The sequence below is a fragment of the Penicillium cataractarum genome, assembly GCF_028827025.1.
Source record: "Penicillium cataractarum strain IBT 29864 chromosome Unknown utg000001l, whole genome shotgun sequence".
Taxonomy (NCBI): domain Eukaryota; kingdom Fungi; phylum Ascomycota; class Eurotiomycetes; order Eurotiales; family Aspergillaceae; genus Penicillium; species Penicillium cataractarum.
The window spans coordinates 5,600,553-5,614,238 of record NW_026622737.1 but is presented as its reverse complement, the minus strand read 5'-3'; the positions used below and the strand labels follow the sequence as shown (position 1 = coordinate 5,614,238).

Here is a 13,686-nt window from a genome sequence, read left to right as displayed (position 1 = left end):
GATCATGAAACAATGACAGCTTTTGGTAGCTATATGACCTTAGAATCTGTCTTGGTGAAGCTGTAGGCGAGTGTACGATAGCTATGTCAAGCAGGCGGTCAGGCGCAATGACATCAACCGCATATCGAGGAGCATATCTTATCGCGCTTTTCTTTTCTGCCGACCTTCCTCCCTGACACGACCTCATCTCTTCCCCATTACACCACCATGGAACCCGCCGAGAAACGCAAGCTCGATGCCGAGGCAGACGGTGATGAGCCATCACTCAAGAAAAGAGTAATTGGCCCGTCGTTGCCCCCTCCCCAGCCTTCAGAGACCCCCGACGAGAGCAACAAAGACTCCCAATCCGGTAGCGACAGTGATAGCGACAGCGACGACGACTTCGGACCCGGCCTTCCACCCTCCCTCGGCGGCGCACAACCTACTCACACAACCGTCCAGTCTGCTCCCCAAATATCAGAAGCCCAGAAGAAGGAGACTCAGCGCGACCAATGGATGCTCCACCCACCCAGCTCGAGCGACTGGGCCTCTAAGATTGATCCGACGCAACTACGGAATCGGAAATTCCAGACTGGAAAGTCTGCCCGAGCACCGGGCTCGAAACAGGTGGATGCCACATGGGTTGAAACTCCGGAGGAGAGGATGCGACGACTACAGGATGAAGTGATGGGTGTTAATGCCGCGCCAAACCGCGCAGAGCAGCGTCCTTCAAATGCGAAGGATGCGGCCCGAGCTAAGGAAATGGAAGAGAAAATTAAGAAATTCAATGTAAGTGTTGCTATAATGAGGAATGCTGCTAGCGCGCTGTCTCCGAGTTTCATGTGCTAATCGAATATCCTTATAGGATCAAACGGGAAATAACAAGCGCCTCGAGAAAGAGCAAGCTGCAAGGAAAGAGGAAGAAGACGATCCGAGTGCTCGTGCTTTTGATCGGGAGAAGGATATGGCTGTTGCGTCAAAGATTACAAGTGCGCAACGGCGGGAGATGGTCAACAAAGCGAGCGATTACGGGTCGCGTTTTTCAAAGGGCAGCTATCTTTGAGATATTCTGTGGCGCGTCCTGTACCATTTTGACATCCGTCTTTCCATGTGAATGCTCTACTTGTCGAAGTACCTGTTGTGGAACAGGCTCAAGAATTGTATACCCAAGGTCAATACGACTGAAATATAAAGAAACCGTGTTTGAGTGACTGAAGCATGGGCAATATCAGTTGCCATTTGAATGAATGGTTTTTTTAGTAGCTACATAGCCATATTCGCCATGGGATATATGTGAGCAATGGTCTACTTAAGGTGGTGTTTCTGAAGATTGAGTTGGTGCCTGAAATCAGAGGCCTCAACGATCTTATCTCCGCGAACAAACCCTGTCGACCAGCTCTCCATCACCTCCGATTCAGGTGTTCCAATCCTCGCTCAGATCGCTAACTCCCTGGGCAAATTTGAAGAGCCGGGGAAGCTAAAAGCTAGAAATTGCAACGCAAACCGGTTTGAATCAACCCCCGATAAGCTGGGATCACATTCGTGATCACGGCGCGTGGAACAGAGAAGAATGACCCCCACACTTGCCCATTCGGACATCCATTCCTTGAAGAGGAACGAAGCACTGGAGATTCTGACCCAAATATCACGCGTTGAGAAAAAGACATTTCCAACCAATGAGGCATTCGCATTTGGGGAAGAACTATGGAGGAAAAAGCCCAACACGAGGGTTGTATACTCGACCCGCGTCGAGGGTACTACGCGAAAGGATCTCGTGGCCTACGCAGTGTACGTGCGCCAAAAGGGAGTCGCCCTCTTGCACAAGGTCTGCGTGATCGAGACTTATCGTCGCCAGGGCGTTGGGCAAGAGCTCATGTCCTACATTCAAGAGCGCCTGCGAAAGGAGGGCTGCCAGTACATCCAGCTATGGGTGGACCAGGCCAGGGAGCCTGCGCGGGCTTTGTATCGCCGATGTGGATTCGAGGAGCGCGAAGTGATCTCTGATTACTACGCCCCTGGACGAACGGGCATCAGAATGGTCCTTGATTTAGAACGTGACGGTTAAAGCCAAAGAAGCCACCTGCGGCCATCCGACGGCCTCATACTACTATGGGGCGTGCCTTTTCTTCATCCCCGAAGGGACAATTACTTGCAGTCTAATTGGCCCCTTTCTATGGAAATCTTACGAGGGGCTAGAAAGCATCTGTGTGAATGGGCATTGTCGATGCTCCTTGGCTAGCAAAGGAGCTTGGACATCCCTTGCTTGGGACCGGGGCTCCGGCAAAACGTGAGCCTCGATCTTAGTCCCGACGCGCTTGCTCTCTCTCATTCTCGGCTGTCACTCTGTTACATACTTCGGTGACGCTTAGCATATCCAGGCATGGCTTTTACTAGGCACGCCCTGAATAACTCCTTGTCCCTTTGGCACGAGTGCCAGGGAGCGGAGTCCTGGAGGGAGATCATGGACGAGCCACCTCCTCATCTTGCACTTTCTCTCTCCTTCAGTTCACTCTGGTTCTTTTTTCCATCTCTCCATCCGTCTGATTGAGGCATTGTGGTGTGTCGCTGTCGTGCTTCAATCCTAATCCATCGTGGTCGTGCTAGCTGTGTTATTCACAAGACACACAGTCTCCGGACGTGATCCGGACTGGGTCGACCAACGATGGCTCTTTGCCTTGTCATCACGCTGGCGCTGGCAGCCATAGTTCATGCAGCAGCTATAGCCGCCAATTACCCTGTCAACTCCCAACTACCACCCGTCGCACGCGTCTCTCAACCTTTCAGATTCGTGTTTGCTGCCAGCACCTTTTCCAACACTGATTCTGACACCGAGTATTCACTCAAGAACGCACCGTCATGGCTCGAAGTCGACAGTGCCAGCCGTACCCTCTCAGGAACGCCAGATTCACAGGATAGCGGTTCCACGGCTTTCGAACTGGTCGCGTCAAATGGTTCGGACTCCGACAGCATGGATGTGACTCTGATCGTCACCTCAGACCAAGGTCCGACGGTGGGTACATCTCTTGTATCGCAACTGCAGACTGTAGGACCAGTTTCATATCCAGCAACACTATACATCCACCCTGGTCAACCATTCTCCATCGAATTCGATCCAAGTACCTTCCACAACACCCACCCGTCAACGATCTACTACGGAACATCGCCCAATAATGCTCCCCTGCCTTCATGGATTGGCTTTGATGCGTCAACCCTCAAGTTCTCTGGAAACACCCCGGCTTTTCCTGGCTCTAGTCCTCAAGATTTCACCTTCCAGCTGGTTGCGTCGGACGTAGCAGGCTTCAGTGCGGTGAATCAGACCTTTCAGCTCGCTATCGGGCCGCATATCCTAGCATTCAATGAGACTGTGCGAACCTACAATCTTACGAGAGGCGAGACATTTAATAGCCCTGGCTTCGAGAGTCTCATTACCATGGACAGCTCGCCCATCGCGAGCAAGGACCTGATCGCGATTGACGCTGCACTTCCGGACTGGTTGAGCCTCGACAAGAATTCAGTCTCTCTGATTGGCACCCCACCAAACACCGCCGTGAACCAGAATATCACCATCACTGTGACGGACACCTATCACGATGAAGCGAAATTGATGGTTCGGCTAGAATTCATGGAGCTTTTCTTGAAGACCGTTCAAGGCTGCAAGGCGACCATCGGCGAGGACTTTACATTCGTCTTCAACCAGTCAATTTTGACCGATGATTCGGTGCAACTTGACGTCGATCTTGGCGATGATCTCTCATGGCTTACTTATAGTTCTGCCAACAAGACGCTCTCTGGACAGGTGCCGTCAGACATTCAGCCGGAGACATTCACTATTCATCTAAAGGCATCCCAAGGGTCAACTGAGAACCGACAAGACTTTGACATCGATGTTGTTGAGCCGTCAGACAATACTACCAGCGGTTCTAATTCCTCCGATCCTTCTGACCCCTCACACCAAAAGGCCGGAATTATTGCAATTTCGGTAATCATCCCCGTGGCTGTCATTTTGAGCTGCATTATCCTTTTCTGCTGCTGGCGTCGTCGGAGAAAGTCACCGACGGTGGAGGACGGACAAGATCCATTGGAAGGCAAGGTTCCCCCACCACGTCCTGCACGGCCAGATCTTCCCAATTGCCAACCGGGTGCTGCTAGCAGACCTTCGCAAGACGACAACTCGGATGACTGGATGAGTCCAATCTCACCTGCTTCTGACCTCCCCAAGCTTGAACTCGGCCCTGGTTGGAATGTTACATCATTCGACAAGCCGGAAGACAGCATGATGGCGATTCCAGAACCTAGCCCACCACCCCGTTCACCAAGGCGCAGAGAATTCGTCCCCCTGCGAGACTCTATCATCGAGGAAGGCAAGCCGGTTGAAAATTCGCCCACCAGAAAGCAGAATCAGCGCCTTTCATTCTCTGGCAGCCCTGGTGTACGCCGTCGAACTAGCACTCGTTCCCGCCGAGAGCCTCTAAAGACCATTCAACCACGAGCAATGAAGCGTGAATCCATCCAGTCATCCCGCTCGAAGCGATACTCGAAGCGTTCAAGTGGAATTTCAACTGTCGCCTCTGGTCTACCTGTGAGAATGAGTGGCGCTGGCCATGGTGCTGGTGGCTTCGGGCCTCCTGGACACGGCTTCGTGCGTATGTCATGGCAAAACACCCAGGCTTCATTTATGAGCGATGACAGCAGTATGAGAAATATCACCCCCTTGTTCCCCCGACCTCCTCCTGCTGCTGCCCGTGCCAGGCGCAGCATTGCCGAGGGTATCCATGAAAACACCAAACGCGTCACCCTGAGGGCCGTTGAGCCCGACGAGTCAATCATCTCCGAAGCTGATTCCCTCGAGGCCTTTGTCCACAGCCGGGCTAAGCACCGCAACTCATCGAACCCGCTTTTCTCTGCTCAAATCAGCCGCCGCACATCTTCCGGACTCCGGGCCCTCGAACGAGCTCGCAGTCTACGCAGCCGTGCTGATACCGTCTCCGTGTCTACATTCAGCGACGAATACCGTCAGTCTATTCAAGCTCGTCCTTATTCCACAGCCATGTCTGTGTCTGAGTATGGTGACGAGAACCGGATATCCCAATACCAGCCTCTCCAGCCACCACCGGGTCTGTTCCCTCTCGCCGAGGGCGGTGGTAAAAGCCAGAGTCAGTTGAGTCTGGCACAGGATTACCGCGGTGTCATCTCTCCTCTTCCACGCTTCTGGAGTGAGAACAGTCTCAGCAGTGCTCGACGCCTAGAATCGGGGTCTCACCCCAAGCCACCGCAGGAACTACGGGCAGACACCGACTCGGGCATCCCGCAGAGTTCTTCGGTTGTATCTGATCTCGAAGAGCATCTTTCTCGCAAAGCTAGTCCCCACAAAGCCGCCGCTGCGAGGGAGAACCAATCGTGGAATATGGGACTGGAACCTCCGCCTCTCAGAAGCGCCAGTTCTCGTGGGCTTCCGGTTGCCAGTAGTGGCGAGTTAGCATTTGTTTGAATGGTTATTTTCTTTGTCCGTGGTTGGTCTGTTTGATTTGAATCCGTTTGGCTTCCATTGGAGTTTGAGGCATGGCGAACATGATATCCATTGGCTTGTGTTTATCTCTTGTGTGTATCTTTGTATTGTTGATGGCGTTGCATTCTTAGCTTAGATAACTGAAGCAATCGATCTTTCCCTGCATAACCAATTCCTTATTTGTTCGGGTGTCGCAAGATCCATAGGACAGACTGTCAATTCAACAGTAATCATTAGAAATAGATCCACCCTCGGTAGTCATTTCTGACCCGTTCGGGATTGCCGGATATCCCACGATCCAGCAGACCTTTTGGTTGAGGAAAAGGATGGAGATTCCCAAAGCGGCCGGTCCCATGACCTCATCCTGCTTGGCGCGGAAAAGATTTCAGTCCCACGAGACCGAAAACACGGGGAAAAGAAGGTGAGAAGGCGAAAAAAAAAGGAGACAAACTTTCTCTTCCCCTGACAATCATCCTCGTGTTCCAATTATCTTTCCCCAGATCATTATTATTTTGATCGTCCACTCCTCCTTCCTCGAAATATCAGACCGACCGCGTGACGTGACTTACCAGGCGGAAACAGAATCTGCCGCACTCCCCCACATTCAAAGGCTCTCTCACTCCCGCGACAATCTTCAAATCCAAATCTCATCGGCTCTCACTATGAGTGGTACCCCTCTTCATCGAGTGATCTCGTACGGCCGTGGAGGCGCCGGTATGATTTCCAACAATCCTTTTTCACAAGCGATCGCTGACCAGCGTTTTTCAATGTAGGCAATATCGCCCCTCCACAGAAATCCACAGCGCCCAAGACACCCAAGGATCTTGCCACGCCGACGATCAAGCAAGATATCTATACCACCGGTCGCGGAGGATCGGGGAATATGGTGCAGAATGATCCGGAGCGTCCAGAGATCGCGCGCGAGAGTCAAGATGTCGAGTCACCGCCGCTCCGGGGGGAACAGTACCCCCACCATACGGGCCGAGGTATGTGATGGATTATCCCCGCGCTGACAGGACAGCGAGAGGTGAGGAAGTATGTCGCTAACTCGATTGGAATCCATAGGTGGCGCCGCCAATGCCTACATCCCCTCGCCCGAGGAGGAAGAACACGCCCGTAAGGAGGAGGCCGAGCTGATCCGGGTGCGCACACAATCCAAGGATCGCATCAAGGAGATCGAGCACAAGCGACAGGAGATGCGCCGGGACTCGCCATCTTCCTAGAACGATAGACTTCACATCAGTGATAATGACCTTGGATAACCCCCCGCAAAACACATACCGACCGGGTCATCAACTCAATCATGCGATTCCATTTTCCAACAGCAGCGAATACCTTCCAGTGTATCCCGCATGGCCTCAAACCTCACGGTAGAGAACATGGTCAGTGGACGAGGTTGCAAAAGACTTACTCCGGCAATGCGGGGGTGGTTATCTTATCATCTGGTGGTTGCTTTTTTTCGCGTTTTCAATTCTCCTTATCTTTCCCTCCTGGTTGGGCCTATCTTTCTTTTCTCGCGCTACTGCACGGCCTTACTGGACTCCCGCACACGCGGCTGGGGCCACGAGTCCATGTACAAGGAAATGCCCATCAAAGACTGGCGCTTGGTGTTATCGGGGGGCGTTCGAGATTCTGCTGGGTCGCTTTCATTTCGTTTTAAGATTTTTTTGATTGGCTTCAATTTCTAGTTTTATTCCCTGGGTGCACAGCACTTTGGTGCAGAAAAAGCCCATCTTCTTTCCCTCTCTCTGTCGATAGCGGATTTTTCTATCCTAATGACACGCTCTCATGATTCGTTATAGACAATGGTCGCAATCCCTGGTTTCTGTCTGGTTGGCCGCGAATGCAAATGCGAATGTGAATGCAGGGGCTGGCCATGACTGGTCGCAGCCTATTATTACTTTTTCCTTTCCTTCGGAAGGACACGCCGTTTGGTGTCGTCAACACACCGAGGTCCTGACATTTCCCCAGGGATAGACTTATCCCAATTTCCGGCGCCTATCTCCTAGCGGAAACATCCAAGGTCGTTGATCAACAACTCCCTCGCGACTCTCTGATCGGGCGGTTTCCTTGTGCCCGCTGAATAGCCTCGGCACAATGTGCTTCCCTAGATTGACAAGAGCACATCATACCTCAGGCAACAAACACCCCGTCGCGTCAATGGGCCAGCTAATCAGCTCGCGCCACTCAGGGTCCAAATAGTCGACAATCTCCTTCAAAATACGAGTGCCCCAATTACCCATCCACCAGGAATCGTGCAAATGATGCAGGACCACAGCGTAATGAGCAAGCACGACCAAAGCGAAAGGCTGCCGCTCCCGAACCAAATCCTGGAATCGCACGGGAATACGGAATGCCCAGCAAAAAGCGAAATCCTTGGGTTCTCCTCCACTCATGAGTTGTTCCAGGGAGTACCGTAAATGCTCGAGGGCCTGGTCATATACACCCTTTTCGTGAGACGGATCTCGCTCCGCTTCCACCGCATTCCGCCGTCTCAGCGCCAAAATGACCAATTGAGACATATCCGGCATCGTGGGCCGTGTGGGATCCGGTCGTACGAGCGGATATAGTTCGCCGTTGGCGACTCGGTCCATGGTGAGTCTCATCGCGCCCACGAGCCAGCGTGTGAGGTCAAAGACTTCCAGGAATTCATCCAAGACTTCGGGTTGCTCCTCCTCGTCCTCCTCGGCCGAGTCATCAATTAGACAATATGCAAATGGAAAGACCAGCAACACGCAGCATAGCGCAAACGAGGCATTACATTGCGCTGTGGTGAGGTCCTCGGCGTCGTCGAAGTGCACACCTGCCAGGGCATGAGTTTGATGCTCGCGCGCCGAGAGTAGATATCGCCATTTTCGCTCGGGATTTGAGCTCTCCCCGGCCAGTTGCAAGGCTGATAGAGCTAGGAGTCCATGTCGCAGGGAGGGAAATCGCAAGGATAATTGAGGAATGGCCATCTGCCACAAAGTCTCGGCTGCATGATCGCGGGCCATGGAGCGATATGTCGTCGTACACCAATGCATCATCAATTCCAGATCCTGCAAATGCAACGACTCCTCCATCTTGGGTGGAAACCGAGCCGGTACATTCAACGACGAGCCCTCCTCTTGAGACACCGGTTGATCTGATGGGGATACTAGGTCCGTCATCCTTGATGCCACCGCTGGCGACGGCGGAGAAATAGAAACGTCAGACATGGTCGCTGACGAGGCACTAGAGATAGACGAGGTCGAGCGAGACTTGGTATCCAACCGCGTCAGGCGAGGGCGCGGCAGATACCGACAGACGCTCTTGTAGTCGAGACAATGCGGGCAGCTCGCTTGAGAGTACTAGAAATGGGGCTCCGTCAGCAGGAGACCAGGAAAATCCCGAGCTTGTGAAGGAGCCCGAAGAGAAAAAGAGGAGGGGCCCTGCAGGGAGCTATGGACGCCACGGAACCACACGGGACCGGGGACCGAAGCTGCTGCTTTCGCGTATCCTCCGCCAGCTTTGAAGGGTTGAGGGGGAGTTTTTCCTCTTTTGGAGATGGCCTTGTTTTTGGGCTGATACTTTCTCGGATGAACCGGGCAGACGGATACGTACCTGAGGTTCACGATGCGGACTACCCTGTCGGGGTCGCTTATTCGGCCAGGATAGCATGGATAGGTATAGCCGGGTGGGACGAGAGATGAAGAGGGGGGATAAAGACGGGAGAAGAATGAAAGAGGGGGTGTGGACGTTTCAGACGGACGCTTCGAGAAAACAGCAAACAGTCGAGAATATTAATCCCAGATCACACGAGAGAGATCAAGTGGATAGCTATAGACTTTTAAGTCTTTAGGTTTATTTGCGAGGCCCAAGCTTGGGGGTTTACCCGGGGGGTGGACGGCGAACCCGATGGATCTACGAGAAGTCGGGAAATGAGTGCGAGTTGCAGAGAAAGGCTGAGATGAATCGATAAACTGCTTATAATTCGTGATCAAATAATCATAGAAAAGTCTGCCGAGAAACCATAAAGGGAAAAAGTAAAGATCGCCTTCATTTGCGCCCACCCCTTGTGACTAGAGTGGTGGGGGCATTGACTGGGGGATATAATACTGCACAGGACAGACTCAAGGCCATAGGCTAATCCTCGATCATCCTGCAGTATCTCTCCTGATCCTGAATGGAGTGGAGTGGAGTCATAATAATGGATAGAAGGGGGATACTACTAAGATGGGAAAAAGAGTATCAACCAAAAAATCATTCATAAAAAATAATGAAATCGAGGCTCACCAGTCCAAAGACAGAGAGACAAGCACTAGATGGCCCGAATCGGTAAATGCAGGTGCAGCTATACGGAGCTAGTGACCCTCAATGACATAATTATGAACTTTTAGTACACACTGTGCAGTCCGAATGAGAATGCAGGATGATCATTGGGGCCCACTTACTGCGTTTGGGCCGAACATTCTGAACGTTCTGCAGCCGCGGTAGAGTTCTCCGTACAGTATACTTCGTGGTCTTGATGCTATACTCCGTACTATCATAGTATGGAGTGTTAGATTATTACAGTACTATCGTATATAGTTCAGTGCCATATATACACAGTCTCTCCTTCTACTACCCCCTCCAAACCTATCGGTCGGAAGCACCCAAGAAAGAAAAAGAACAAGACCGGGGCCAAAAAAGAAAAGAAACAAAAAAATGTGGCGCGTCTTGCCTGATTGAGTCTTAGCGCCAGTGGGGCCGGACTCTATCCGCCATCAGTTGCTGATTGCAGCGGTTCTAGAGGACCCTTACTCCCAGTGTGATTGGTGGACACGGCGAGGGGGCTGCAAAGCAAGACGAGCCATGCGTTTTCCCGATCGGGGCATACGAGGGATTTTGAGTCTTTGACTGGTTGGGAGCTGGTCGAAGATGGGTGGATGTCGCGAGATGCTACTGTACATAGTTTGGTACAGTGCTTTCCATAGTTCTACTGAGGCGTCTAGCGGTGGACAATAGCGGTAGATTATGGAGTTTACTAGCGAGGTAGTTACTGTACTAGATCGCTTGTTAAGTGCATGTCTCGTGGCTCTCTCTTCATTATACATGCACACTCTTATTCCCCTATGCAACCACAGAACTCCTCATCCCATACATAAGTGCAGATTGTACTATACCTAATACGCCTCTAGTTAGCGACAATATTATTGAAAATTATATCCCGATTCATAGCGCTAACGATCAAATTCTTCATACTTTCTATTTCTCTTCCCCACGCCCTCTGCATTCCATGCCAGTCCCTACCGATCAATCTATCTGCTCTCTCTTCCTCCTCGGTCTCCGAGCCTTGCGCCGAGTCACCGACAGCACCCTGCAGCATAATCTTCCATTCCCGAGACCATAATCCTCCACAGGCCTTATTCTCAACCGATCACACTCCCCATCTAAGCGCCACGCGACCGGGGCCAAACCACCACCAGTGCAAGCCAAGCACGCCGTCCAAACTAGGAAGTACGTAGTACGTAGCACGCAGTCGTAACGACCAACTAGCCAAGGATCCTAGAATGCTCGGCACCGTCATGACACGCGCCACACCATCCTCGGGTCTAGCAACCCGTAGCCCTATTAAGCAACCCGATTGAGCCATTCGCAACAGCCCTGTCACGCCTAGCGACCAGCCGGCAACATTTCGATGGCATGGCGAATGGGGAACCCCGTATACAGGTCTTGTTAACTGGTTTTACAACCTTTCCGCTCAGGCGTCCCATTCTCTTGCTGATCGCTATTGTATTTCCGCATTTTGTGTCAGGAGACTGTATATAACTCCAGGCTGAGAGGAGTGGACTTCGAACTCGTCAAGAAACGGCCTTGCCACGATTTTGACTTGGTGTTTATCCTTACCCAAACAACAGGCCAACTACCCTACAAGTAGATATTCTTTTTAAAAACGAGTCTTAGCTTATTTGCTTTGTCTATCTAATCATTGGTTAACCAAAACCGTTTGTTTTGGTCCTGGTTGCGATTCACTATACCGAGCCACGCGGCCGTTCCCTTGCGAGTAGCCTCATTCGGGAAAAGCAGATCTGGGCGAGGCTTGATCAGGCTCGCACGGACCAAGGCGGCCGCGTGGGACATAGATGTGTGTCTAACTGCCGGTGGCGATTAGAGCAATAGCCACAAGAAGAATATGGGGAAGAAGCGAAGGTATCTCGTATATTGGGTGGGTCGAGCGAAAGTGGGCGAAACTTTGGGGCCAAGGTTATCGAAGAATTTCGCGAGGTATGGGTGTCATGTAGATGTTGTGGATAGTGCCACTGGATTGTGTGGTAGAATCTATGAAAAAGTCACATTTTCTTGTCGTGAGTAACCCATCAGTTATTGTTCGAGTGATGGTGAATGAATTACTTAACCTTGCGCTGACTGTTCCACCTGAATAATGGCAAATCTTGGTATTCGGATATGCCGAGCTAGCCTCGGATGTCCACATCATAGAACAAGTATGACTCTTTCCTAATAAGGTATGAAGTAAATTCCCCACAGGATAAACTCGCGAGTCATGACAGCGACAACAGGCATGTTGTGCAATGCCCGATACCCAGAAACATCCGTCATCAAAGTAGGCGGGAACGATCCATGAAATCGTCGGGTGATGCACGGTCTACGATTGGCGACAAGTGGAGAACGGAGATCTGGAGATCTTCGGAGGTCTTTGAGGACCAGTAATAAGCAAGGCCGTCATATTACATATACTCAAAACAGAAGTCAACCCGTACGGTGCTCGGACGGTCGTTCTGGAAGGGCCCAACGAGTTCACATCGTAAAAGCATCCACTATGGATCCCGCTATGCGAGTCAGTCCGGATACGCGATGGACTAAAAACGGTCCCGGTTCTATAGTACCGGTCCCGAAGAGTCTCGTCTTAGTCTTACAACATGATACTGTAGAGCATGATTGCATTTTTCATAAACAGTATGTAGTGCGACCCCATCAAAAGCGGGAAGTAATTAGTGGAGAACGATCGGATTTGAATAAAATCCGGGGGCCGGTCAGCACGATAGTCGGAATAGTATTTATCAGCGAGGGGGTAATTATTGGCGAGCGGAAGAGTTATGCGAATGGGTTGGGATCAATACTGAGGTTTAGCTAAATACAGTATACGGAAGGGTTCCTTAGGGCCCTGCGAGCCTGAGGCACAATTCCGCGAATACCTAGCTTTATGGAGGGAGATTTTATCACTTTCTATCGTCGAGGTACATGAAATAGTCCACTGAGGGGTCTTAGAAAACCGGTACTTCTGGATACGTCGTACACTTCATTTGACCATAAATTTGGGCTCTTATATACGCTCATATGTGTAAATATCTTCTTGACCCTGTTGTATACTAGCTATACAAATGTAGAGCGGTCTTGCAGGTCGAGAATAGATAATAAAAAGGCCATAAGGGGTGTAATTATTGTGTCATGAATTCTAGTTGTATCCGAGTCTGACGTTTAGTAATTACGTGAGTATATTTATCTCACCCCTCCCTCTTACAACAGCAAAGCTGTTGAGGGTTTATTCTCCTCTACCAACGACTCTGTTCCTTGCTCTCTTTCGTGCCTCGACCTGCCTATGCAAACCAGGCCACCTTGAGCTAGTGTGACCAGTATGCGTTGGCCAGGGCAATTCCAAGAATCACTCTAAATCTTAGGAAAGGCTATTTGATAACTCGACCCCCTTGACCTCGACCTTGGCCTTAGTAATTTGGTGGTGCAGTCCTCGTTTGTTCCTACATGGCAAGGTTTGCTGATTGCCAAGACCAGACCTTTGTTCTTTGTCTTGTAGGCCTATATAAGCCTTTCTCTTCTTCTTTTTTCTTCATCTTCTTGCTCTCTCTAGAGATAGACCAATTGACTCAGTTTTCCCTTCTTGCCCCCTTACGCTGGTGTCTCTGACACCATCAGATAGTCACGACCGACCAGCGCTGAGCACCATCTCCTTGCAATCCTAGCGTCCCAGAGATCGCAATGCCAGACACAGAGTTATCATCGAGGACCTCGCCTGATATCCCAGTAACTGACCTTCAAGGCCCTTGCATCGGCCCAGCTTCCGGAGTCTCGTTTCTGTATGAGGTATAGCAGCGACTTCATTTGAATGACCATAGCTCATCAAGCTTTACGTTTGGTGATACACCGCTGCCGGGGTTTGATCTGGCTAACTTTGTCGTTATGATTTCTAAGGAAGAGACTAAATAACTAGTGCCGAAATTCTTCAA

General features: G+C 51.0%; 5 protein-coding genes across 5 annotated transcripts; 4 read left to right on the top strand and 1 right to left on the bottom strand.

Annotated features, from left to right (window-relative positions):
* Nucleotides 1–207: 207 nt before the first annotated feature.
* N7496_001998 (GPALPP motifs-containing protein 1) lies at nt 208–1,042 on the top strand (the record flags this gene model as incomplete). The annotated part of the gene is made up of 2 exons (XM_056694929.1): nt 208–768; nt 845–1,042. 2 exons carry the CDS (start codon nt 208–210, stop codon nt 1,040–1,042), a joined length of 759 nt encoding a protein of 252 aa, XP_056561658.1.
* Nucleotides 1,043–1,549: 507 nt separating this feature from the next.
* On the top strand, nt 1,550–2,044 carry N7496_001997 (GNAT family N-acetyltransferase; the record flags this gene model as incomplete). Its single annotated transcript, XM_056694928.1, has 1 exon — nt 1,550–2,044. One exon carries the CDS (start codon nt 1,550–1,552, stop codon nt 2,042–2,044), a length of 495 nt encoding a protein of 164 aa, XP_056561657.1.
* A 597-nt stretch (nt 2,045–2,641) lies between these two features.
* On the top strand, nt 2,642–5,467 carry N7496_001996 (putative transmembrane glycoprotein; the record flags this gene model as incomplete). Its single annotated transcript, XM_056694927.1, has 1 exon — nt 2,642–5,467. The coding sequence occupies one exon, from the start codon at nt 2,642–2,644 to the stop codon at nt 5,465–5,467; it is 2,826 nt and encodes a 941-aa protein (XP_056561656.1).
* A 680-nt stretch (nt 5,468–6,147) lies between these two features.
* Nucleotides 6,148–6,708, top strand: N7496_001995 (DUF3602 domain-containing protein; the record flags this gene model as incomplete). The annotated part of the gene is made up of 3 exons (XM_056694926.1): nt 6,148–6,199; nt 6,259–6,471; nt 6,551–6,708. The coding sequence occupies 3 exons, from the start codon at nt 6,148–6,150 to the stop codon at nt 6,706–6,708; spliced, it is 423 nt and encodes a 140-aa protein (XP_056561655.1).
* A 903-nt stretch (nt 6,709–7,611) lies between these two features.
* Nucleotides 7,612–8,634, bottom strand: N7496_001994 (uncharacterized protein; the record flags this gene model as incomplete). Its single annotated transcript, XM_056694925.1, has 1 exon — nt 7,612–8,634. One exon carries the CDS (start codon nt 8,632–8,634, stop codon nt 7,612–7,614), a length of 1,023 nt encoding a protein of 340 aa, XP_056561654.1.
* Nucleotides 8,635–13,686: the final 5,052 nt, after the last annotated feature.